General features: G+C 35.3%; 1 protein-coding gene and 1 pseudogene across 2 annotated transcripts in view; one reads left to right on the top strand and one right to left on the bottom strand.

The window, feature by feature from the left end:
- The window catches only part of ATRX (ATRX chromatin remodeler), a 290,527-nt gene that overhangs the window by 231,611 nt on the left and 31,290 nt on the right, over nt 1–27,626 (top strand). Inside the window, exon 28 of the mRNA XM_080795822.1 lies at nt 8,851–8,959. Coding sequence (XP_080651948.1) covers nt 8,851–8,959 — 109 coding nt within the window. The remainder of the gene's footprint in view (nt 1–8,850; nt 8,960–27,626) is intronic.
- On the bottom strand, nt 17,283–18,110 carry LOC308359959 (transformer-2 protein homolog alpha-like; annotated as a pseudogene). Its single transcript has one exon. The product of its transcript is annotated as a transformer-2 protein homolog alpha-like (transcript).

Here is a 27,626-nt window from a genome sequence, read left to right as displayed (position 1 = left end):
TTCTATGAAGCCAGCATTACCTTGATCCCAAAACCAGGCAAAGACACCATCAAAAGGAGAATTATAGACCAGTCCCTGATGAATATGGATGCCAGAATTCTCAACAAGATCCTAGCCAGTAGGGTCCAACAGTACATTAAAAGGATTATCCATCATGACCAGGTGGGATTTATCCCTGGGATGCAAGGGTGGTTCAGCATTTGCAGATCAATCATGTGATAGAATACATTAATAAGAGAAGAGGTAAGAACGATGTAGTTCTCTCAGTTGATGCAGAAAAAGCATTTGACAAAATGCAGCATCCTTCCTTGATTAAAACTCTTCAGAGTGTAGGGATAGAGGGAATATTCCTCAGTTTCATAAAAACCATCTGTGAAGAGCCCACAGTGAATATCATTATCAGTGGGAAAAAGCTGAGAGTCTTTCCCTTAAGATCAGGAACACAGCAGGGATGCCCACTTTCGCCACGGTGGTTCAACATAGTACTAGAAGTCCTAGTAACAGCAATCAGACAACAAAAAGAAATAAAAGGGGTTCAAATTGGCGAAGGAGGCAAACTCTCTCTCTTTGCAAATGATATGATGCTTTATGTGGAAAACCCCAAAGATTCCACTCCCAAATTATTAGAGCTCATATAGCAATTCAGTAATGCAGTAGGATACAAAATCAATGCACAGAAATCTGTTGCTTTTCTATACACTAACGATGTAACTGTAGAAAGAATTTAAGTGGTTATTTAAAGGAGTTTCCATATACAGGATTATGTTGTTTGCATATCCAATGTGGATTACTTCTATTTCTTTTTCTTGCCCAGTTTCCCTGATTAGGACCTCTAGTACTGTGTTGAAGTGGCAAGAGCAAACATCCTTTTCTTGTTCTTAATCTTGGGGGAAAAGCATCTGCTCTTTGGTATGGTGTTAGTTGTAGTATTTTCATAATGCTGCTTATCAAGTTGAAGAAGTTCCCTTCTATTTCCAGCTTTTTAACTGTTTTTTTTTTTTAAATCATGAATGGTGTTGGATATTGTTAAATGATTTCTCTCATCTATTAAGGTGATCATACTGGTTTTTTAAAAATTCTACTGATTTGGTTCATTACTTTGAATGTCAGATGTTAAACCAACCTTGCATACCTGGGATAAATTCCACTTGGTTATGGTGTATAATTCTCTTTATATGTTCCTGGATTCTCTTTACTAGTATTTTGTTGAGGATTCGTGCATCCTTATTCATAAGATATAACTAGTTTTCAGTTTTGTTTTCTTTATTAATATCTTTGTCTGGTTTTGATATGAGGCTAATATTGGCCTCATTTAATGAGTTTATAAGTTTTCCTTTCCCTGTTTCTTGAAAGAGTTTGGGAAGAATTGGTATGAGTTCTTTAAATGTTTGCCAAAATTTAGCAGTGAAGCCATCTGGACCTGGGTTTTTCTTGTGGATAGTTTTTATCATCATCATCAACACTATTGTAAAATATACCTAACATGAAATTTAACATTTTCAGAGTGAAAAAGCAACCTACTGAATAGGAGAAAACATTTGCAGATCATGTATCTTGTAAGGGGTTAATATTCAGAGTACATAAAGAACTACTATAATTCAATAACAAATGGATGACTTGATTCAAAAACTGGGCAAAAGATTCAAATAGACATTTCTCTAAAAGATAATATACAGATGACCTAGAGAAACACACAAATCAAAACCACAATGAGATATAACCTCACATTATTAGAATGGCTACTGTCAAAAAAAAAAAAAACCCCTGTAAATAACAAGTTGGTGATGATGTGGAGAATTTGAAACATTTGCACACTCTTGGTGGGATTATAAAATAATACAACCACTATGGAAATCAGTATGGCAGTTCCTCAAAAAATTAAAACTAGAATTACATGATCCAACAACACTATTTCTGGGTATATACCGAAAAGAATTGAAAGGGTATTTTTTTTAAGATTTTATTTATTTATTGGAGAGAGCACATATGCACAAGTAGGGGGAGCGGCAGGCAGAGCAGGGGCAGGGGGAGAAGCAGGCTCCCTGCTGAGCAAGGAGCGCCATGCGGGACTCGATCCCCAGGACCCTGGGATCATGATGAGCTGAAGGCAGCGGCCCAACCGACTTATATCTTAAAACCACCCTTTCAGAGCCACCCAGGCATCCCTGAAAGGGTGGTTTTAAGATATTTGTATACCCATATTCATAGCCACATTATTCACAATAATGAAAAGGTAGAAAGAATCCGAGTGTATATTGGTGGATGAATGGATAAACAAAATGTCATATATATACAGTGGAATATTTTTCAGCTCTTGAAGGAAATCCTGTCACATGCTACAAGCCTGACAACATTATGTTAAGTGAAATAAGCCGGCACAAAAAAGGTGACTACTGTGTAAATTTATTTATTAATTCATTATTTCACTTATCTAAAGTAGTCAGATACACAGAGAAAGTAGAAGAGTGCTTACTGTGGGGAAGGGTAGAATGGGGAGTTGTTGTTTAGTGGGTATAGAGTTTCAGTTTTCAAGTATAAAAAGTTCTGGAGATCTGTCAACACAACTGAACTATACACTTAAAAAGCTAAGATGGTAAATTTTATGGTATGTGGGTTTTTTGTTGTTGTTGTTTTTTGTTTTTTAACCATAGTATAAGAAGTTACATAACCAGCTGCTAGTGGAGGTTAGGTAAAACAGGAGTTTTGCTTGTTTTGTTTTGCACCAAATCTTTCTGATTTCTCTGTCTTCTATTAAAAATACGAATTTTAAAAAACTGGTAAGAGATACGGGACAAACTGCAACTGTGTTTACTAATCATTGGCAGAATAGCTGGTAGGTACTCGTCAAAAAATTTTTAATTTAATGTCCATTAATTTTATATATAAATCTGTCTTAGAGAGTAAAGAAATCATTACGGGAGTTTTACGTTGTTTGTCCCATATTTCCTGTACAGCTGGTTTGGTGTTTACAAATTCTTCTAATTTTTGTTTGTCCTGGAAGCTTTTTATCTCTCCTTCTATTTGCAGTGATAGCCTAGCTGGATATAGTATTCTCGGCTACATGTTTTTCTCATTTAGTGCTCTGAATATATCATGTCAGTTTTTTCTGGCCTGCCAGGTCTCTGTGGATAAGTCCGCTGCCAATCTAATATTTTTACCATTGTATGTTACAGACTTTTTGTCCTGGGCTGCTTTCTGGATTTTCTCTTTGTCACTAAGACTTATAGGTTTTACTATTAGATAATGGGGTGTGGACCTATTCTTACTGATTTTGAGGGGGGTTCTCTGCGCCTCCTGGATTTTGATGCTTGTTCCCTTTGCCATATTAGGGAAATTCTCTACAATAATTCGCTCCAATATACCTTCTGCTTCCTTCTCTCTTCTTCTGGAATCCCAATTATTCTAATGTTGTTTCGTCTTACGGTATCACTTACCTCTCGAATTCTCCCCTCGTGGTCCAGTAGTTGTTTGTCTCTCTTTTGCTCAGCTTCTTTATTCTCTGTCATTTGGTCTTCTATATCACTAATTCTCTCTTCTCCCTCATTTATCCTAGCAGTAAGAGCCTTCATTTTTGATTGCACCTCGTTAATAGCTTTTTTGATTTCAGCTTGGTTAGATTTTAGTTCTTTTATTTCTCTAGAAAGAGCTTTTATTTCTCCAGATAGGGTTTCTCTAATATCTTCCATGCCTTTTTCGAGCCCAGCTAGCACCTTGAGAATCGTCATTCTGAACTCTAGATCTGACATATTAGCAATCTCCGTATTGATTAGGTCCCCAGCCTTCTGTACTGCCTCTTGTTGTTTTTTGTTTGTTTGTTTTTTGTTGATTTTTTTTTTGCGTTGAGTTTTTCTGCCTTGTCATTTTATCCAGATAAGAATATATGAAGGAGAGAATAAATTACTAAAAGGGTGGCAAAGACCCCAGCAAAAAGTGTGTTAACCAAATCAGAAGAGACCCCAAATTGTGGGGGGCAAAAAAGGGGGTAAAAAGAAGTTCAAAAAAAATTTAAGAAAAAAGAAAATATAGATATTAGACTGGGGATTAGAACAGAGCCACCCACTTAATTTTGGGAGTACTTTGGTCTCTTAGCAGAAACTACCTCCCAAAATTTTAAAGGAAGAAAAATGTGTGTGTGTATGTATACACACATGCACACACACACACCAATAAGGGTAAACACGATGAAGGGATGGAATATGACTGTAAAGATGAAAATATTTATAAAATTCTAAAAAAGAAGTTGATAAGTTGGTTGGGAAAAGAAAGAAAAAGAAAGTGGAGAGAATTTGCTCCGGCTGGAGATTAGAACAAAGCCCTGTGCTAGATTTAGGGTATATTTGATCTATTAGAAGTAGTTGTATCCCAAAATTTTTTAGACGAAAAACCCTATGTTTATACAAAAAATAAAGTTAGATACAATCATGGATAAAATATGACTATAATAATAAAGGTTCAAAAAGATTTTTTTTAATGGAAGGTATTGTTAAGATAAACCGGTTAAGAAACGTTAAAAGAGGAAAAAGTTAAAGTTAAAAGAAATTAGAATAAGAAAAAATAAAATTAAAAAAAAATTAACTTTGCAAGACTAAAGAATCATGGGGAGAAAACCATAAATTCCATGCTTTGCTTTCTCCTCCTCTGGAATTCCGCTGTTCTCCTTGATAAGTGAGTTTGGTCTTGGCTGGATTTCTTGCTGATCTTCTGGGGGGGAGCTGTTGTAGTGATTTTCAAGTGTCTTTGCTGAAGGCGGAATTGCACTGCCCTTGCCAGGGGCTGGGTTAAGTAATCTGCTCGGGTTCGCTCTTGGGAGCTTTTGTTTCCTGAATGCTTTCCGTAGAATTCTGGAGGACGGGAATTAAAATGGCGGCCTCCTAATCTCTGGCCCGGAGGAGCAGAGAGCTCAGGGCCCCACTTCTCAGTGTGCCCTCGGAGACAAGCACTCAGTCACTCCCGTCTCTTCGGCCTCCGGCTGTGCGCGGAACTCACCCAGCCTGTGACCAAGTGTCTCTGTATCTGGCACACAGCCCTGCCTGGAGTCTCCAAACCCAGCAGATCACTGTTCCTCTTCCAGGGAGGTCTCCCCAGAACTGCCACTTGTGGGGCCCCTGCTCAAAGAGCAGTGGCCTCACTGTGCCACGGATCAGTGTTTAAGGTAACCCTGAGCTGAGAGCTCACTCCTTGGCTCTGTCTCTGTAGCCGGCTTCCTTGCTATAATACCTGCGAACTCTGCAATACTCAGACACCTATGATCTTTTGGTGACCCTGCGGGACCTGAAACCACGCTGTCCCTGTAAGGGCTCCACCCCCTCTTCGCATATGGAGTGATGTCCCTCAGTGGAGAAGACTTTTAAAAGTTCAGATCTTCTGGTCCGTTGCTCTGCCACTTGCCGGGAGCCGGCCTCTCCCCCCGTAGTCTATCTTCCTGTCACTTTGGATTCACTTCTCTACAGATCCTACCTTTCAGAATGCAGACAGTTTTCTGTTTCTAGAATTGCTGCTCTTCTTCTCTTCGTTCCCCTGTTGGATTTGTAGGTGTTCAGAATGGTTTGATAAACTATATAGCTGATCTCCTGCTACCTGATATCATTTCAGCCTGCTACTCCTCCGCCATCTTGACTCCTTCCCCTGTGTCTTTTGTAGTATAGTTTGAGATTGGGGAGCATGATACCTCCAGCTTTGTTCTTTTTTCTTAAGATTGCTTTGACTCTTCGGTGTCTTTTATGGTTCTATACAAATTTTAGGATTCTTTGTTCTAGTCTGTGAAAAAATATATTATGATCTTTTCATTTTTGTCTGATGGTGGTACCCTGAGTACTCTTGGAATATAGTGCTATTGTTTTTAATTTTAATTTTCTAATTCTGTTGATAATATTGATAATTTTTCCCTTATATTCATTTTAAATATAATAACTTTTTGGGGTGCCTGGGTGGCTCAGTGGGTTAAAGCCTCTGCATTTGGCTCAGGTCATGATCCCAGGGTCCTGGGGTCGAGCCCCACATTGGGCTCTCTGCTCAGCGGGGAGCCTGCTTCCCTTCCTCTCTCTCTGCCTGCCTTTCTGCCTGCTTGTGATCTTTGTCTGTCAAATAAATAAATAACATCTTTTAAAAAATAAATATAATAACTTTTTAGGAAATATAACCCAGTAACATCCTGTGTAAGTTATAGGCAGGTGGTGTCTTTATTTTTAGACAGGTGCATTGGTTGCTTAGGTCACTGTAGTAATGAAAAGGAGCATTTGCTCTTTAGTTAATATGATACAACACACTTTGTCATTGGTTTACTGAGATGTTTACCTAGTAAAAAAAGTAGAATTCCTTTTTCCCCAATCAAAATCTTACATGGAATATTAGTATATTGGGCCTGGGTTGCTAAAAAAGTGAAGAGATCTCTCCTCCTTTCCTAACTGGGGTTAAGAGTCACCACTAAGCCACTGCCTCATTAGCAAACCTTAAATTAGCTGTTTACAGAACCCATAATGTATTCCAGGGTTCATTTCATTTTATGAATATAGGGTACCTACCATGTGCAAGGCACAATCTAGATGTTGAGGATAAAGACACGAACAAAAAAGAACAGGTCCCTACCCCCCCAGAGGCTATACTTTTGTTAGGGAAGACCAATAAGAAATAAACAGGAGGGGCGCCTGGGTGGCTCAGTGGGTTAAAGCCTCTGCCTTCGGCTCAGGTCATGATCTCGGGGTCCTGGGATCGAGCCCCACATCGGGTTCTCTGCTCAGCAGGGAGCCTGCTTCCTCCTCTCTCTCTCTGCCTGCGTCTCTGCCTACTTGTGATCTTTCCTCTGTCAAATAAATAAATAAAATTATAAAAAAAAAGAAATGACCAGGAAATGTATAGTTTAAAAATGCAGTGGAGAAATAATGAAATACTTTAAAGGTGATAGTGAGTTCTGGGGGAAAATATGTAAATTGGTCAGGCAAGGATTTATTGATGTCCCTCACAGAACTGGACATGTAGTAAGTCCATAGTAAATATTTGCTGAACTGGCAGGGTATCACATTGTCCTTACCTGGGTATTCTTTAGTTATTTTCCATAGAGAATCATGCTCTGGTGATGCATTTTTTTATGTGCCCCTTAATGTTTCAGTGCTAGGTATATACTGGCAGTTTTTAATCTTTATCACTACTCCCTTCTTTGTTTCTGAGGCCAGGCCTCTCCTTATTGATAGGTCTTTAACATATGTTCTGGTAGTGCTTCATTATCTGAAAGCCAAAGTACCAGAAAAGTTATATCATTTTATTCTACTATCGTGAATAAATGGAAAATGCCCATTTTACTCTATACCTGTAGTACTGTAATTACATTTTCCCCATCTTTAATGGGTAAAAACAATTGTCATTTTTTTAGTTTTTATTTTCTGACCACTGGCAAGATGGAATATTTTTCCATATGGTTGTTAGTTTATATTTAATTTAATAAATTATCTTCAACAAACATTTGTTTTCACTATTAATCAGTTCAGTTTATCACCACCACCATTACTACTACTACTACTACTACTGCTACTGTGTACTGGACATTGGACTAGGTTCAAGGAATATTACAGGAAATCATGTTACAGAGATGATCACATATAAATGTGCCCTAGTAGAGACAGATACAATTTGATGTGGGATCCTGGGTGATATATTAAGTACTCAGTGAGCTTAATTACTATGTGACAGGCACTGTTCTAAGGGGCTTTTTTTCTTATATCAGCTCATTTTAAAAACCTGGGATTTTTAGAAACAATCCATTTTGGTGACTGACCTGTGCTGACTTTATCACTTTTTAAGTGTTGGATTTACAGAAGTAGTAGTATGTAGATTATTCTTTTGTATTATTAGAGAAAGGTGAGTATGTTGAAATACTTTAAAAATATTAATATCATATTTTATTTATGATTAGCATATTAACTTTAATAATTACCCTGTTTGGGTAACCAGTTAATGAAAATGTGACTCCAGACTCTTTTTTTATCCAGCCATCTGTTTCAAATTCTTTTTTCCTCAGCTGTGTGTATGCTTTTTTTTCAATTGAAAGAAATAAAAATCACAAATAAATAAATAGACTTTCTTATCAATTGCCAAATTTTCAGCAAGGGTATTCTGTGTTTTCAGTAAAAGCAAAGATATGGGTAAGTAAGAAACATGTTGAAAAGAACCTTTTAAGGGAAGTACTAAATTTAAGTAAAAAGTTTGCTGAAAGATCTAAATCTCAGTTTTATGAACTTGTTTTTATGTTAAGATTCTAGGATGTGACTCTGGAGGAGAAAAAGTAGTATTACTTTTATAATTTTACAATTGTAAATGTTTTATGTTTACAGTTTACAATGTTTACAATTAAAAGAACTGGGTTGGAAATTATGTGTCATAAAATAGAAAAATGTCTTTAGTACTGAATTTGGTATTTTAGTTTTAATGTAAGTCTTGGGTAAATTTTCATCTCACTGTCCAAAAGTTGATCAGTATCAACTTGTTAATAAGGGAGGAAACCTGGCCATTTACAGATTTAATTAAAAGTAAGCTTCATGAACATAATTCACTTTAACCATATTCTTTTGACAGTTTTAAAGGTTTCTATTCAAGGAAATTTTTATGAAATTCACATATAGATGAAATACTTTTTTTAAAGTACCTTTGCTACTCAGTATCTATTAGAAATAAATCTGTGGGAATTTATGTGTTAATGTAGTGAATTACACCTTGATTAAAAAAATTTATATTTCACTATGCTATTAAAATATATATAACCAGATTTTAAATGGTGAGCAGGGAAGAAGATCTATTATTACTAGAAGAACAATATATATCAGATCTCTCTTTTCTTTTCTTTTCTTATTAAATTTTCAGGTGAAGGGAAATGGCTGCGAAACATTGACTATTACCGTTTAGATGGTTCTACTACTGCACAATCAAGGAAAAAATGGGCTGAAGAATTTAATGATGAAACTAATGTGAGGTAGGAAACATTTTTTGTTTGTACAGAGAGGTTTTTTTTGTTTTTGTTTTGTTTTTGTTTTTATACAGAGAATTTTTAAAAAATAATTTTAAATCTGGGATGCCTGGGTGGCTCAGTTGGTTAAGTGGCCAGCTCTTGATTTCGGCTCAGGACATGATCTCAGGGTCATAAGATCAAATCCCATATTGGGCTCTGTGCTCAGCTCAGAGTCTGCTCATCCCTCCGTGGCCCTCCCCACCCCCTGCTCATGCTCTGTTGCACTTGTACTCTCCTTCTCTGAAATAAATAAAATCCTTTTTTAAAAAAATCCAAAAAATTTTTTAAAATCTACAAACAGTTGGGGCATCTGGGTTGTTCAGTGGGTTAAGCCTCTGCCTTCGGCTCAGGTCATGGTCTCGGGGTCCTGGGATTGAGCCCCGCATCGGGCTTTCTGCTTAGTGGAGAGCCTGCTTCCCCCCTCCTCTCTGCCTGTCTCTCTGCCTACTTGTGATCTCTCTCTCTCTGTCAAATAAATAAAAAAAATCTTTTAAAAAATCTACAAACAGTTAAGTTCACTCGTTATAGTATATATTTCTACAATTTTTGACAAATACAAGATAGAGTCAAGATATAAAATGTTTTCATCACCTCTCAAGAAATTCACTCATGGAATTAGAGAGTTAGATTAGAGCCTTTTGAGTCTCACTTCTTTCATGTAGCAAAATATTTGAGATTTATCCATTTTATTGCATATGTCAATAGTTTGTTTCTTACTAGTTTGTTTATTGTTGAGTAGTATTCCATTATATGGATGTATTACAGTTTGTTTAGGCATCTCCACTTGAAAGAGTTGTTTCCACGTTTTGGAGTTAAAATTGAAGATGCTCTCATGTGTAAATTCTCATGTGACCCATTAATATTTCTAGGAGTGCAATTGCTGGGTTGTATGATAAGTTGTGTTTAGCTTTGTAGAAACTGCCAAATAGTTTTCCAAAGTAGTTGTACAATTTTGCATTCCCATCAGCAGTGTATGAGAGTTCCAGTTGCTCTGCATCCCTTTCAGCACTTGGTATTGTTGTGTTTTGTTTTTTTTTTTTAATTATTTCACTGATTCTAATATGTAATGGTATTTCATGTGACTTTAGTTTGCATTTCCCTAATAATTGATACAAAGCATCTTTTCATGTACATATTGACCATTTTTATATCATCTTTGGTGACAAATCTGATAGAAGCTTTAAAGTTAAAGTATTCTTCATCTTTTTATCTTCTGCAGAGATTTGAGTCATATATTTTAAACCACTGTAGATATGAGGTGTGTTGTATATGTGTTGCTGTTGCTGGTTTTACCTGTTAGCAATTAACAGACTTGAACTGCATTTGAAAGAGAAAAATTAATATGTATACATACGTATAAACATATGCACACATACACATATGTGTGTGAAAGCATGATCTTTCAGAAAATGTTGAAGATGGGCTTAGTTTAATGACAAGGCCAGATTATGCCTTAGTCAATGTTTTAAAGCATAAAAGATACTATACTGTGTATGTAAAACATGTTTTATTTCTAGCAGAGTCCTGAGCTACACCTAGGGTTAAGGCTAGAGAAATTCCAGTTAGAAGAATATATTATATTACCTAATAGAATATCTTAAATAGAATAATTGAAATATATATATTTAAAATCCATATACTCTGGGAGAGCCTACAAAGGAATGGTTGAGTACAGTAAAGTTATAAAAGCATATTATTAAATAACTATTAACAGAGTAAGTTCATTTTTATATTTTGTTTGTCATGTTCCTAAACATTACTGTTTCTACATGAGTGTGAAGTAATTTTATTTTGTCACCCTCATCTAGTTTGTCAAACAAACTAAACCTTCCACTTGTTCAGTTTCCCAAATTTGTAAATATCACAGTAGAATATGATTTTCCCATAACATTAGTATTTGATGAGCAATGGGGAACAACATTGAAATTTGGGTGCTGTGCTGTCATTTTGGTGAAACACTAGCCAATTAACTCCCCTAAACATAGACCAAAAAGTATCTGATTCAAATTCATCTTCTCATTTTACCTCTTTCCCTCTCCTTCCTCCCATTGTGTGTGTGTGTGTGTGTGTGTGTGTGTCTGTGTGTCTGTGTCTGTGTGTGTGTATATGTATGTATTTATATAATAGATTTGATGGGTTACTGTTGAGTAGCTAAACCTGTTGAGATTAAATCCATAAATTTTAGAGATCGTATTTGTCTATCTATATTTTGTTTTCTCATGACTCAGTAATTGTCAGGAAATAGAATAAATGTTTTTATGGTAAAGCAGTTGAAAAGACACATTAAGGTAAACTTTAAAGATAATGACCATTTCTAATGTTGTCTTGTGAGACCAGGAAGTTTTTTTTTTTCAATAGCCTTAGGTCCCTGGTTAGCTTTAATACTGTTTTTTTTTTAAACTTTTAATTTAAAAATAATTATAGATTCACAGGAACTTGTAAAGATAGTACAGAGAGGTCCTGTGAACACTTCCTGTAATTTTCCTTTATATACCTATAATTTCAAACCAAGAAATTGACACTAGTTCAAAGTATATAGCTCTTTTTTTAACACATATGTAGAGATTCCTGTAACAGCCCTGAAATCAGGTACATAAATATTCTATCACCACAGAGATTGCTCTCCTACCACCCTTTTATAGTTATATCCTTCCTTTCCACCAACTTCAGTATTATCCCTAACTCCTGGCAATAACTAATTTGTTTTCCATGTTTATGATTTTGTCACATCAAGACTGATACAAACGCTGTCATACTACATGTGATCTTTTGAGATCTTTTTTTCATTCAGCATAATATCCTTTAGTTCCATCCAAATTGTCCTGTATATCAATAGTTCATTCCTTTTTTTTTTTTTAACAAAGTAGTATTCCATGGTATGGATATATAGTTTTGTTTAAGACAAACTGTACATCTATTGCAGGACATTTTGGTTGTTTCCAGGTTTGGCTATTACAAATAAAGCTGTTGCTGGGGGGAAGCGCCCAGGTGGCTTGGTCAGTTAAGCATCCAGCTCTTGATTTCAGCTCAGGTCATGATCTCAGGGTCCTAGGATCATGTCCCTCCCCCTGCCTGCTTGCTTGCTCTCTCAAATAAATAAATCTTCAAAAAAAAAAAAAAAGCTGCTGTGAATGTCATGTACAGGTTTAGTGTAGACCTACAATTTCATTTCTCTAGTATAAATGCCCCGGAGTACAATACCTAGGTCCATGGTAAGCAACTGGTGTTTTAACTGCCGAGCTGTTTTCCAGAATGGCTGAACTTTTTTTTTAACAGTGCTGCCAATAAAGTGTGAAAGATCAACTTTTTCTGCATCCTCACCAGCATTTGGTGTTAGCACTATTTTTTTTTTTATTTTGGTTGTTCTGATGGGTGTGTAGTGGTAACTCATTCTGTCTTAAATTTGTATTTCCCTGATGGCTGGTTATGTTGAACAGTCTTCTCATATGTTTATCTGCTATCTGTATATCCTCTTTAGTGAAACATTTCAGTCTTTCACCCATTTTGTTAAGTTTTGGAAGTTCTTTATGTGATTTAGATATGAATCATTTGTCATGTATGTGGTTTGCCAGTATTTTCTGCCAGTCTACAGCATGTCTTTTCATCCCCTTCACAAGGTTGTTCACAGAGCAAAAGGTTTTAGTTTCGATGAAGTCTAGTTTGTTAATTTCAGATATCATGTTTTTGGTGTCAAATCTGTGAATTCTTCTACAAGCCCTAGCTCATACAGATTTTCTCCTGTGCTTTAGTTTTATAGTTTCACATTTTACAATTTGTATTTTATGTTTAAGTCTGAGATGCATTTTGAGGTAATTTTTGTATAAAATGTGAGGTTTGGGTCAAGTTCAGTTTTTTCTTTTTCTTGTTTTTTGCTTACAGATATCCATTTTCTCTAGCATCATTTGTTAAAAAAGAGCCATCCTTCCTCCACCAAATTGCTCTTGCACTTCTGTGAAAAATCAGTTTATTTCTTGGTTCACTGTCCTGTTACATTGGTCTGTATGTCTGTCCCTCTGTCATTGCCACATATTCTTGAATATTTTAGTTGTTAGAGTAAGCTTTAATGACAGGTTGAATGATATCTCCTACTTTATAATACTTTTTCCAAATTGTTTTAGCTAGCCTATTATCTGTGCCTCCATATATAGATTTTAGAATCTTCATATATCTACAAATATCTTGCAAGGCTTGTAATAGGAATTGCATTAAATGTCTTACCATTTGGGAAGAACTAATACTTTTACTATATTGAGCCTCCTGTGAACATGTTTTTTTCTATTTATATGGATCTTATTTCTTTCATCAGTATTGATAGTTTTCAGTAATAAGTCCTGTATTTGTTTGGTTAGGTTTACACCTGGATGTTTTATTTTTCTGAATGACTGTATATGATATCATATTTTTAATTTTTTTTAAAGATTTTATCCATTTATTTGACAGAGACCACTAGTAGGCAGAGAGGCAGGCAGAGAGAGGAAGGGAAGCAGGCTTCCTGCTGAGCAGAGAGTCCGATGCGGAACTCGATCCCAGGACCCGGGGATCATGACTTGAGCTGAGGCAGAGGCTTTAACCCACTGAGCCACCCAGGCACCCCTCATATTTTAAATTTTTAATTTTAACTGTATATGATATATTTTTAATTTTTCTGAATGACTGTATATGATATATTTTTAATTTTTACTTTTGCATGTTCATTGCTAGTATGAAGAGATGGAATTGACTTTTGTGTTGATCTTGTTACCTGTGATCTTGCTGAACTCATTTGTTCTAGGAGCTTATTTCATAGATTCTCTAGATTTTACTAGACCGTTATGTCATCTGCAAGTAAGGATAGTTTTACTCTTTCTACCTTTCTGATCTTTATGCTGGCATTTATTTCCTTTTCTTGCCATATTGCACTGGCTACATTTAATATGTTAAGTAGCAATGATGAGAGTGAACATTCTTGCATTCTTCTTGATATTAAGAGCATTCAGTGTTGATTAACTATGCTGTTAGTTATATAATTTTTTAGATATTCTTTATCAATTGTAGGAAGTTCCCTTCTGTTCCTAGTTTGATGAGAGTTTTTATTTGAATGGGTATTTAATTTTGTTAGATGCTTTTTCTGTCTCATTTAGTATTAATAATTTTTCTTCCTTAGCCTGTTACATGCTATATTATGTAGATCGATTTTCAAATATTGAACCAGCCTTGCATCCCTGGAATAAACCCCATTTGGTCATAGTGTATAATTCTTTTTGTATATTAAGAATTAAATTGCGAATGCTTTGTTGAGGGATATTTTGAGATAATTGGTTTTTATCCATTTTTTTGTATTGTCTTTATCTGATTTTGATATCAGGATAGGGTTGACCTCATAAAATGAATTGAATTTTCTGAAAGAGATGTAGAATTTGTGTTGATTAATCTTAAATTTTTGGTAGAATTTGCCAGTGAAACTTTGTAGCTTTGAAATTTTTGAAGAATTTTTAAATCACTAATTCAGTTTCCTTAATAATTATAGGATCATTCAAATTATTTCATATTGAATGAGTTCTGGTAGTTTGTGCCTTTTGAGGAATTGGTTCATTTCAACATTTTCATCCTTTTACTTTCAACCTACCTATTTCATTATATTTGAAGTGAGCTTCTTGTAGACAGCATATGGTTGGGTCTTTTTTTTTTTTTTTTTTAACCCATTCTGTTGGTCTCTTAAATGGCATATATAGACCATTTAATTTTTTTTTAAAGATTTATTTATTTATTTATTTGACAGAGAGATTGATCACAGTAGACAGAGGCAGGCAGAGAGAGAGAGAGAGGGAAGCAGGCTCCCCGCTGAGCAGAGAGCCCGATGCGGGACTCGATCCCAGGACCCTGAGATCATGACCCGAGCCGAAGGCAGCGGCTTAACCCACTGAGCCACCCAGGCGCCCCTTAAATTTTTTAATTGAAGTATAATTAATGTATAACATTATGTTAGTTTCAGGTGTATAACTATTTACATTTAATGTAGGGTTTCAGGCTGCCATTTTATTTTTGTTCAATTTGCTCTCTTTCTTTTTTTCTGATTTCTTATTCTGCCCTTTCTGTGGGTTTTTACCTTTTATGAAATTATATTTTTATTCATCTGTGGCATTTTGTCTATCTTTCTATAACTTTCATAGTTGTTGCTATAAGTATTATATGGACATAATTTAATATAGTCAACTGATGTCATCAGTTTACCATTTTGATTGAAGTGTAGAAACCTTACACTCTTATATCTCTTTCTCTTCCCCATTTATAATGTAATTGTTTTAAGTGAGTATTTTTCTCTATATAAATGGATTACCAGATGGTATAATAATTTTTCTTAAATTATTAAACATAATTTGGAAAAAATTGAAGAAAGATCTTCCTTATTCACTCATTTTTTGTACTTTATATTGTTTCCTCCAAATGTTTCAGTATCTCTTCTTTTATCATTTCTATTCTTTTTTAGAGAAATTCCTTTAGTCATTCTTTTGGGGCAGGTCTGCTAGCAACAGATTTTCTGAGTAACTTCATATGAGAATTTCTTGATTTTCCCTTCATTTTTGAAGAGTATTTTAGGTGGATATAGAATTATGGGTTGGCAGTTTTTTCAGTACTTGAAAAATGTCGTACCACTTGCTTCAGGATTTCATAATTTCTTATGAAAAACTTGCTTTTATTATTGAGTTTGGCTTATTATTGAGTTTATTGAATTTCACGTATAAGTGATACCATGCAGTATTTATCTTTCTCACTTAGCATAATGTGCTCAAGGTATATTCATGTTGCCACATATGGCAGGATGTCCTTTTATCTCATGGCTGAATACCATCCCATTGTATATATATATACCACATCTTTTTTTATTTTTTCATCTGTTCATGGGCCCTTAGGTTGTTTTCATATCTTGACTATTGTGGATAATGCTGCAGTAAACATGGAGGGCATATATCTCTTTGACATATTATTTTCATTTCTTCCATTTAAATGCCCAGAAGTGAAATTGCTGGATCATATGGTAGATCTGTTTTTAATATTTTGAGGAAACTCCATATTGTTTCTTCATAGTGGCTAAACCAATAAATGAATGTAGACTACAGTATTTTATTATACTCATTAAAAATTCTAAGAGACTAGAAATTATTCCAACCAGTAAAAAGAAATAATAATTATTTAATATGATGGAGGTACTAATTGTTGCTACAGTGGCAATCATATTATGGTATATTAATGTATCAAACTAACACATTGTATACCTTAATTTTATACAATATTTCACGTTAAATGTATCTTAATTTTTTTTCAAAGAAATTAACTTTTATTTGGAAGGAGACTACTTTTCCTCACATGTATCTTCTAAGGACTCTATACTATACAATAATAGCCTGCTTAACCATTGTCCCCATACAAAAATTTCTAACAGTAAAGTATGCTGTTAGAAATTTTAGAAGGACAACAGTAGTTGTCCTTCACTGATTAAGGGAATACTTAAATTTCAATAAATTCAACACAAAAATCACACTTTAAGTCTTCACAGATGTATTTTAAATACAACATGTTTTGTAGGAGTCCACAAGCTTTCATCTCTTAAAAAAATGACATAATTTTTAGGGTTCAAAAATTTCGTTCTTCAAAAGAAATGAACATGTGTTTTCTTCTATAGCTTCAAACTTTCTACACTCAACTATTTGACTGCTCCATGCCACCCCAGACAAACTTGACATGACTGAACTACTTTATGTGTTACTACCTTCCCCAAAAGAAAGTTTAAAAAGGAGTTCGTCGTAAATGGAGGTCTCTAGTATAATGTCTAATATAATACCAAACACAAAAGAAGCTTTAAGATCATTTCTTTCCTCATTTGATTAGTCAGGAGTTAATTTTCTGTAAAAGGAAAAGAAAGCAAAAAAAAAAGAAAAGGAAAAAAAGAAAAGGAAAAAAATCATTTACAAAGCGTAACACTGGGGGTTCCTTTTTTTACTTAAGATGTCTCACTTAAGATGTTCAAAATGACAACAATTACATCTTTAAGAGTATATTAAAAGGGGTGGAAACAGCAATACAACTGACAAAGTGTAGATGGTGAATAAACTGAAGATTTTTTTAAGGGTTCTTTTTAAGAAATAAGAAGGATTAGAAGCTTGGGGAAATCCAGAATTAAACAAAAAACAAACCCAAAACAAAAACAAAACAAACAAAAAACCTAAAAGCAAACCAAACCAACACACACACACACACACACACACAAAGAAAAAGAAAAATATGTCCTCATCTGCAACTATTCTGTGTATCAATAGCATCTTGGGCTGTAGGAACGAGATCTTGATTGTGATCTGTACTGACTATAGTAAGGAGAAGGTGATCTTCTTCTGTACCGGTAATCATAGTCTTCATATCTGTCATATCCACGATCATATCCTCCATCATAGTAAGAATCTCGATGACCGTCACCTCCTCCACCTCCACCACAGCCACTATGAGTTGGTCTGCCCATGTAGATGCCAGGTGTAGGTGTGTGCGCTCTCTTGATAATAGAATAATCCACTCGAATTCTTCTACCGTCCAACTCCATTCCATTTGCCCTTTCCATAGCCTCCTTTGAGTCATCTATTCTTTCAAAATAAACAAAAGCAAATCCTCGTGACCAACCAGTTCGCTGATCATAAACTACATTGACACCACTCAATGGTCCATATCAAGAAAATACTTCACGAAGATCTCTCTCTGTTGTGTATAAACTGAGGCCAAACACTCCAAGACAAGTGTTGGGATCTGGATTTGCCCTGCTGCCTGTATGTCTTCTCCAGTTAGACATTGGAGAATGACTTTGGCTTCTTCGACGCCAGTATTCTGGTGTGTATGACCTACTTCAAGATCGTCTCCTATGAGAGTGAGAATGGGATCTGGATCGAGTGTAATGTCTATGAGAATGCCTCCTTGACCTCTACCTGGATTTTGATCTTGATCGAGAATGGGATTCTGAGTGTTTGGAAACCCTTGATGGACTACAAGATCCTGACCTGCTCTCCGATTTTACACGAGCAGGAGTTCCCCTTGGAGATTTTGACTGAGAGCGAGACTCTCTGCCCTCGAAGTTGTTCTCCTCTACATCACTCATGTCGGCCAGGTGCTCCCCAGAACTAAATAAGAGACAAGTCTCGGCTTGAGGGCCGATGGCCTAATCAACCGCTGACTGGACCGTGGGGAGGAGGAAAGAGTCGGCAACAACGGCCACTCCACTCCACTCCCACTCAGTCGCGTGCTCCGGCAAAATGGCGCCGGCCCCGCAAGAAACCTTCTGGCCTCCCCTATATCTTAATTTTTTAAAAAAACCTTCTGTTTTTCAAATCATTTTTCTTTCCTGTCAGTAGTTCCTGTTTCTTGCTTCTTTCAAGATGTTTTTGTCTTAGTTTTGGAAATTTGACTGTGGTGTGTCTTAGCATTAATTTCTTTGGGTTTGTCCTGTTTATGGTTCATTCAACTTCTTGAATCTGTAAGTTTGTGTTTTTTTCTAAATTTTGGTAATTTTCAGCCATTATTTCTTTCAAGTACTATTATAACCCCTTCTTTTTTTTTCCTCCTCTCCTTTTAGGACTCCCAAAGACAAGAATGTTAGATCTTATATTTTTATAGGTCCCTCAGCCTATGTTTGGTTTTTCTGGGTTTTTAAATTTTGATTTCTACCTATTTTTTAGATTGGGTCATTTCTATTGGTCTGTTTTCAAAGTTCCTGAATCTCTGTTTTTTATATACTACTGTTTAGTCCATCTGTTGAGTTTTTTATTGTGTTTTTCAGTTCTGAAATTTCTATTTGGTTCTTCTTTATGTCTTTTATTTCTCTGTTGAGGCTTTCTGCTTTTTTCCATTTGTCTCAGGTATGTTAATAATTGCTTAATGAAGCATTTTCATAAATGTAGCTACTTTTTCCATCCTTGTCAGACAATTCTAACATTTATGTCATTTCAGTGTTGGTGTCTGCTAATTGTCTTTTCTCATTTAAGTTGATATTTTACTGGTTCTTGTTATGACAGAGATCTATTTTAACTGGACATTTTATTATGTCATGAAACTGGATCTTACTTAAATCTTTTATAGCAGGCCTCTTTTGACACATGTTCTGTTGGAAAATGAGGTGCCCCACCTAATTTACTGTCAGTTGAGAGTAGGAGTTCAATCTACCCACTAGGTTTCTGCTGATCCTGTCCTGGCTGGGAAGGTTAGGATTGCCTGTTCACAGCCTCTCTCCGACTGGCCTCCACTGACACTACAGCGGTATCTCATTACTGTTTGAGTTGTGGTATAATTCCCGACTCTCCACTAGACCTCCTTAGATACTACCCTAGTACGGAGGGAGAGGGTTTTTCTTGTAACTGCTGGATGAAGATGGATGTCTGGTTTCCTTACATGGTCTTTACCGACACTCCTGGGTTGAGGGGAAGACTGTTAACTCAGTCTTCTCTGACACCACTCTGGCAATGCCTTGTTACAACTAGATGAGGGTAGCAGTCTAAACTCCCCAATTAGCCTTTAGTGACAAGGGTGGAAGTGCACCACATTTTTCTGTACTGTTTGACTAGAGTTGAGTGGTGTTTTAAAGTTTTCTGTCTTTCCTTTTTTGGTCCTTCGGCTAGTGAGAGCAGGATTTTTCTGGGAGATTATTTTTGGCAACATCCACTGGCATTTCCAGGTTGCTGGGTTCTTTAGCACTCATTCTGGGATGTATGAGACAAAAAGAAAGCCTATGGAACTCAGTTCCATGTTGTTCCTTAGGACTCAAGGTCCCTAGCCAGTCTGTCGTCTCCTCACTTTTCAGAAACTATTTATGATTGTTTTATATATAATGTCCTGGGTCTTTAGCTTTACTTATTGTGAGGAATAGGGAACAGTATGTCTACTCCCATCTTCCTAGAAGTGGAAGTCCAAAGATTCAACTTTTTAAAGATTATTCTGTCATTTGGCAAACATATATATGTGTTTCTGTTGTGGATGTGCCCAGAATTGAGATTGCTTAGTGATAAATAATGTGTACAATTCAGCTTTAGTTTATATTGCCAAAACATCTTTCCAAAATGGTTTTACCAATTTGTACTCCCCTAGTAGCATATGGATGTTTCAGTTGTTCTCTCTCATCATCACTTGACAGTGTCTGTTTTTTTTTTTAAGTTGTTGTGACAGATATGTAATGGTAAGATTTAATAGTCTTCTTTTTAATATTTTATTTATTTATTTGAGAGAGAGAGCGAGAGGGAGAAGCAGGCTCCCCACTGAGCAGAGAGCCTGACATGGGGTTTCAATCCCAGGACCCTGAGATCATGACCTGAGCCAAAGGCAGCCACTTAACTGACTGAGCCACCCAGGTGCCCCAAGTCTTAATAGTCTTAGTCTGTACTTCCCTGATAACTAATTCCAAATGGTTTGTAGATTTAAATGTGGAAGCTAAAACAAAAGTTAGAAGGAAACAGCAAAGAATATTTTCCTAATCTTGCATTAAGAAAACTCGTAAGGGCACCTGGGTAGCTCAGTCAGTTAAGTGTCCGACTCTTGATTTTGGCGCAGTCATGATTTCAGGGTCATGAGATTGAGCCCTGCTTTGGGCTCCTTGTTGCTCAGTGGGGCGTCTGCTTGAGAATCTCTTTCTCTCTACCTCTGCCCCTTCCCCCCTTGAATGCTTGCTGTCTCTCTCTCTCTTATAAAAAAGAAAAAAGAAAACTTTCATAAACAGGACACACAAAGTATTAACCATAAAAGGAAATATAGATAAGTTGAACTTCATTAAAATTAACAATTTCTTGTCATCAAAGGAATTTCATCTTAAAAATGAAAAGGCAAGGGGTGCCTGGGTGACTCAGTTAAATGTCTGACTCTTGATTTCAGCTCAGGTCGTGATCTCAGGGTCATGGAATTGAACCCTGAGTCAGGCTTCATGCTCAGCGTAGAGTCTGCTTGTCCCTCTCCCTCTGCTCCTCCCCCCCGCTCTCTCTCTCTCTTTCTCTCTCTCTCTCTCTCGCACTGTCTTGCTCTCTCCTCTCAAATAAATAAAAATTTTTTTAAAAGAATTAAAATGTAAGCCACAAAGTAGGAGAATCTGTTTTCTCATTTTTTAAGATAATATGGAAAAACACAAAGACAATAAATGTTGTTATCTATAATTCAGTAGCCCAGATATAACTATGGTTAGAGTTTCTGTGCTTATATAGACATACTTTTGGGGGGGGTGAGTTTGTTTTCATTTTTTTATTGAAGTATAATTAACATACAGTGTTCAATTAGTTTCAGGTACAGAATATAATTCAGTAATTTTATGCATTAGTCAGTGCTCATCAAAATAAGCATACGCTTGATTCCCTTTATCTGTTTCATCCCTCCCCCACCCAATTCCCCTTGGCAACAATCAGTTTGTTCTCTGTATTTGAGATCTGGTTTTTTGTCTCTTTTTTGTTTGTTAATTTTTTTCTTAAATTCCACAAATATCATATGATGTGGTATCGTATGGTATTTGTCTTTCTCTTTCTAACTTACTTCACTTAGCAGGTCCATCCCAGGCCCATCCATGTTGTCTCAAGTGGCATGATCTTATTTTTTTATGGCTGAGTAATATTCCATTGTGTGTGTGTGTGGCACACACATACACCCATCTTCTTTATCCATTCATTTATCAGTGGACACTTGGGTTGCTTCCATATCTTGGCTATTGTAAATAATACTGCTGTAAATAAACATAGGGGTGCATATATCTTTTTGCAGTAGTGTTTTCATTTTCTTTGGGTAAATACCCAGTAGTGGAGTTATTAAATCATATGGGAATTCTATTTTTAATTGTTTGAGGAGCCTCCATACTGTTTTCCACAGTGGCTATATCAATTTGCATCCCCACCAACAATGCATGAGGGTTCTTTTTTCTCTCCATCCTCACTAACACTTGTTAGTTCTTGTGTTTTTGATTTTAGCCATTCTGACAGGTGTGAGATGATACCTCATTGTGGTTTTGATTTGCATTTCCTTGTTGGTTAATGATGTTGAGCATCTTTTCATGTGTCTGTTGGTCATCTGTATGTCTTATTTGGAAAAAGGTCTATTCAAATTGTCTGCCCTTTTATTAATAGAATTATTTGGGTTTTTTGATGTTGAGTTGTATAAGTTCTTTATATATTTTGAATATTAACTCCTTATTGGATATGTCATTTGGAAATATCTAGGAGAAGCTATTCTTAATACATAGATCCAAAAAGGACTCTTACTCAGAAAATACAAAGAATTCTTAAAAATAAGTAGGATAAACCAGACGTTCCCATAAAAAGATGAGAAAAGAACTTCAAAAGGACTTTACAAAAGACGGTATGCATATGGCCAATAAACATACAAAAAGGTGCTCATCTTTATTAATCATCAGAAATGCAAGTTAAAAACGTTTTTGACAAAGGTGCAGAAGTGTTTCAGTGAAGGGAGGATAGTCTCTTCAACAAATGGAATTGAAACAATTGGATATTCATAGACTGAAACAAACCTTGACCTAACCCTAACCCCCATTCAAAAATTGAGTCAAAATGGGTCATAAATCTGAATGTGAAACATTATACTTATTAAGAAAGCATAGAAGAAAATCTTCAGAAGCTAATTTAGGTAAAAAGTTTTTAGTCATGACACCAAAGGGATAAAATCCATTAAAGAAAAAAGTCAATAATTGTACAATCAAAATTAAAAACTTTTGTCTATAAATGACCCTGTTAAGAAAAGGAAATACAAACCACAGGCTTGGAGAAAATATTTGCAAATAGCGTATCTAATAAAGGACTCATGTTCAGAATATATAAAAATCCTTTAAATGTAACAGTAAGAAAACAAATAACAATTTTCAGCTAGAAAATGGACCAAGGACTTAAACTGACATTTCATTTAAGAGGATCTATGCATGGCAAATAAGCACTTGAAAAGATGTTCATCACTAGCCAACAGGGAAATGTAAACTGAAATCACAACTGGATAGAAAGTTCACGTCTGTCAGAATGGCTAAAATAAAAGATAGTGATACTACCAAATGCTGGTAAGGACACAGAGGAACTGGATCTCTCCCACAGTGCTGGTGAGAATATAAAATGGCACAGCCACTCTTCCTGGGGAACAACTGGGTGTTTAAAAAAAAAAAAAGAAAGAAAGAAACGAACATAATTCTTACCATACAGCCCTGCAGTCACAGTTTTGGAAATCTATGCCAGATAAATGAAAACTTATTTTCACATAGAAACCTATACACAGGTGTTTGTAGCAGCTTTATTTATAATAGTCAAAAATGGAAATAATCCAAGTGTCTGAAAACATGTGAATGGATAAACAAATTATACTGTAGCTATATATTGAAATAGTTCTCAGCAACAGAAAGGAATGAACTACTGATACTGATCCAGAGAACTTGGATGAATCTCAAGAGCATTATGTTGAGTGAAAAATTCCACTTTCAAAAGGTTACATACGATATAATTCCTTTCATATGGCATTCTTGATATGACACGATTATAGTTGCTAGAAATTAGGGGTGGTGGGGGAAGGTGTAAATACTGAGGGATAACACAAAAGAGGGTTTTTTTTTTGTGGTGATGGAACAGTTTTGTGCCCATGGTTGTATGAGTCTACATACATGATAAATTTCATAGAGTTATACACCAAACAAAAAAAGCACCTGTAAAAACTGGTGAAATTAAATAACCCTGAGTTCACAGTATTGTACCAACATCAATTTCCTGGTTTTGACAATGTATTCTAGTTATGTAAGTTAGTGCCATTAGGGAGAGCTGGATGAGGGGTACATTGGAACTCTCTATACTACTGTTACAAATTCTTGTGAATCTTAAGCCATTTTTTTAAAAAGTTTACAATAATGACAGGTAATACCATGAGTTATCAAGGATCTGGAACAATTGGAACTCTCACACTCTGCTGGTGGGAAGGTAAATTGGAATAACCACTTTGGGCAACTATTTGTTCAGCTTTAACAATGCTGTATACATACCCTATGACCCAGCAGTTCTACGCTTGGGTATATACCTAATAGAAATGCTTACATGTCTTTACCAAAACACATACCCAAAGGGTTTATAGCAGCATTATTCAAATAGTTCATATTTTAATTGTGTTTGAGTGTATATTTTAATACTGATGTTTAGTATTAGGAAAATCTAAAAATATTCTAATTAGCTTATCTCGGTATGGATTTATATATTCTGTATTGAATAATATTAGAGGTTAAATAGTTGTAAAATAATTCTTAGTACTTACTTACTTGACTTTGTTTCTTTATTTTTCTTTTGGGCTCAAAATTAAACAGTTTTGCTTCCCACTTACGTGCTTTTAAAAACCAGAATATGTCATTGATCACATCAATAACGTGTAAATCAGTACCTCCATTATTGTAAATTAGACTGATTTTTAAAATTTTATTTATGTATTTGACAGAGAGAGAGAGATCACAAGTAGGCAGAGCAGCAGGCAGAGAAAGAGGGGAAAGCAGGCTCCCTGCTGAGCAGAGAGCCCAGTGTGGGGCTCAGTCCCAGGGCCCTGAGATCATGACCTGAGCCAAAGGCAGAGGCTTAACCCACTGAGCCACCCAGGTGCCCCTAGACTGCTTATTTTTATATGTTTTTTTGTCTTATAGTTGCATTCCTTTAGGACAATGAGTGGGTATTTTTTCATCTTTTGTATTAGCAGTCTAATTCAGTACTTGGGATGTATAGCAATTTGATAAACATGCTTATTAAGCCCATTCAACTACTACAGAATTTTGAAGTTCTCTACAGGGTTTCCTGTTTTGTGTGTGTGTGTGTGTTTTTTTAACCTACATAGTTTATGCCATTCTGTATGCTTGATCCTTTTACTGGTGTGGAATAGATATAAATAACTGGAATAATTTTGGTGCCCCAGTTGTCCATAATCCCTTAAATATGTCCATTAATTAAACAAAGCACAGTTTGTTCTCTGTAGTAATACAGAGAAATGTAAAGAAAATAAGTATCATAATTTCATTGACCAAAGAGAACTGTTAACATTGTATGTGTTAACATTGTATGTATGTATATGTTTTGTTTTTTAGTGCAGTTACAATTATACTTAATAATGTTCTATATCCTGCTTTTTTCACATAATATTGTAGGGTTTTTATTGGTATTGTAACTCATTGAATAGGCAGAGTGTAATCTAGTCCTTTGTGTTGTACATATTCTTTATTTTTGACCTTATGATCTTATCTATAACTGTGAATGAATATATTTTCTTGCATTTCTGTTAATTTCTGTAGCCTATATTCTTAGATATGTGGTAACTCCAAATAAATATAAAACATGAATTTAGCACCTGTGTTTATTTTCTGCAGGATTTTACTTAATTGTAAGCTCTCTCCTGTTATTTAAATTTTGAGCTTCTTTGCATTTTAGTGTATAATACTATATATGTAGTCAGTATGGCATTTTAGTTATTTATTTCCCTTCATGAAATTACAGAAAGTAAGGCTTGGTATATAAAGGCATTTTGAGAGTGTGCTATATTCCAGGGGTTTTCTCAGTCCTAAGTTGGCCAACAGTAAACAAATTATATAGTCATCCAGTGGAATATTATTTAGCTACCAAGCATGGTGTTTACCAAGAAATTTGAGGAAATGCTCATAATATAAACTATATACACAGATATCATATCTATGGAAAACCAAAACTATATACACTTAGAAAAAAGAAACCTTAGGAAATATACCATAACTTGAAAGGGGTTTGTTTCTGGGGAATGGAACTGAGTAGGTTTTTTTCTTTAGATTTGTTTATATTTTTTAAAAATGTTACATAAAATCTTTCTAAATTGGTTTTATTTATATTGAAGTAATATATTAACATATTTTTAAAAAACAGTTCTATAAGGCTTGAGATCAAAACCAGTCCCTTGACCAGCCCCTTCCTACACATGGTACATATGACTTGCTCCAGGTAACAGGTTTCAGCTCTTGGCAATTCTCCTGGTATTTACTTTCATATATCCTTTCTAAAATCTAAGATGGGAATTTACCCACATGCACATGCATGCTTTTCCTTATTTATTTTCCCAAAATATTTTTTGTAATATTTGCAATATTATAATTATTTGTAATGTTGTAATATTTGGAGTGTTTGCTTTATTGTGAGTATGTAAATATTCACATACAATACAATACTGTGATTACTTTTCCCTTTTTCATGCACATGTTCATTTTCGTTCAATTAATGGTTTCTGTTTTAACATTTGCTTAGTTTTCTATGAACCTGTCAACTAATTCATTCCCACATTCTCAGAAATTTAAATTCTAGTGTTATAGCACAGCATGTAATCTATTAGTTTCTTTCTTTTTTTAATTTATTGTTTAGGTTTTTATTTAAATTCTAGTTATTTAACATTTAGTGTAATTTAGGTTTCAGGAGTAGAAATTAGTAATTCATCACTTACATATAACACCCAGTGCTCATCACAAGTGCCCTCCTTAATACCCACGTTCCCTCCAGCTGCCCTCACTTTGTTCTCTACAGTTTAGAGTCTCTTATGGTTTGCCTCCCTCTCTGTTTTCCCCCTTTTCCCTTATGTTCATCTGTTTTGTTTCCTTAATTCCAAAAATGAGTGAAATCATATGCTATTTGTCTTTCTCTGACTTATTTCGCTTAGCATAATACACTCTAGTTCCATCCACATCATGGCAAATGGCAAGATTTCATTCTTTTTGATGGCAGAATAATATTCCACTGTGTGTGTGTATGTGTGTATACACACACCACATCTTTTTTTATCCATTCATTAGTCATGGGCTCTTTCCATATTTTGGCTATTGTGGACATTGTATAAACATTAGGAGTGCATGTGCGCCTTTGAATCAGTATTTTTATATCCTTTGGCTAAATAACTAGTAGTGTAATTGCTGGGTAGTTCTATTTTTAACATCTTGAGGAACCTCCATACTGTTTTCCAAAGTGGCTGTACCAGCTTGCATTCCCACCAACAGTGTAAGAGGATTCCCCTTTCTCTGCATACTCACCAACACCTGTCATTTCCTGTGTTGTTAATTTTAGTTATTCTGACCTGTGTGAGGTAGTATCTCATTGTGATTTTGATTTGTATTTCTGTGATGATGAGTGGTATTGAACATCTTTTCATATGTCTGTTAGCTATTTGTATGCCTTCTTTGGAAAAATGTTTTTTCATGTCTTCTGCCCATTTCTTAACTGGGTTATTTGTTTTTTGGGTATTGAGTTTGTTAAGTTCTTTATAGATTTTGGATACTAACCCTTTTATCAGTTATGTCATTTGCAAATATCTTCTCCCATTCTGTGGGCTGCCTTTAGTTTTGTTGATTGTTTCTTTCACTGTGCAGAAGATTTTTACCTTGATGAAGTTCCAGTAGTTCATGTTTGCTTTTTCTTCCTTGCCTCAGGAGATGTATCTAGTAAGAAGTTGCTGTGGCTGTTGTCAGAGAGGTTGCTGCCTGTGTTCTTCTCTAGGCTTTTGATGGATTCCTGTCTCACATTTAGGTCTTTCATCCATTTTGAATTTATTTTTGTGTGTGGTGGAAAAAAGTGGTCCTTTCATTCTTTTGCATGTGGTTGTCCAATTTCCCAACACCATTTGTTTGCCTTTT

The sequence above is a fragment of the Martes martes genome (genome assembly GCF_963455335.1).
Source record: "Martes martes genome assembly, chromosome: X".
Classification (NCBI taxonomy): domain Eukaryota; kingdom Metazoa; phylum Chordata; class Mammalia; order Carnivora; family Mustelidae; genus Martes; species Martes martes.
The sequence above is the reverse complement of the archived record's forward strand: the minus strand, read 5'-3'. Positions and strand labels throughout refer to the sequence as shown.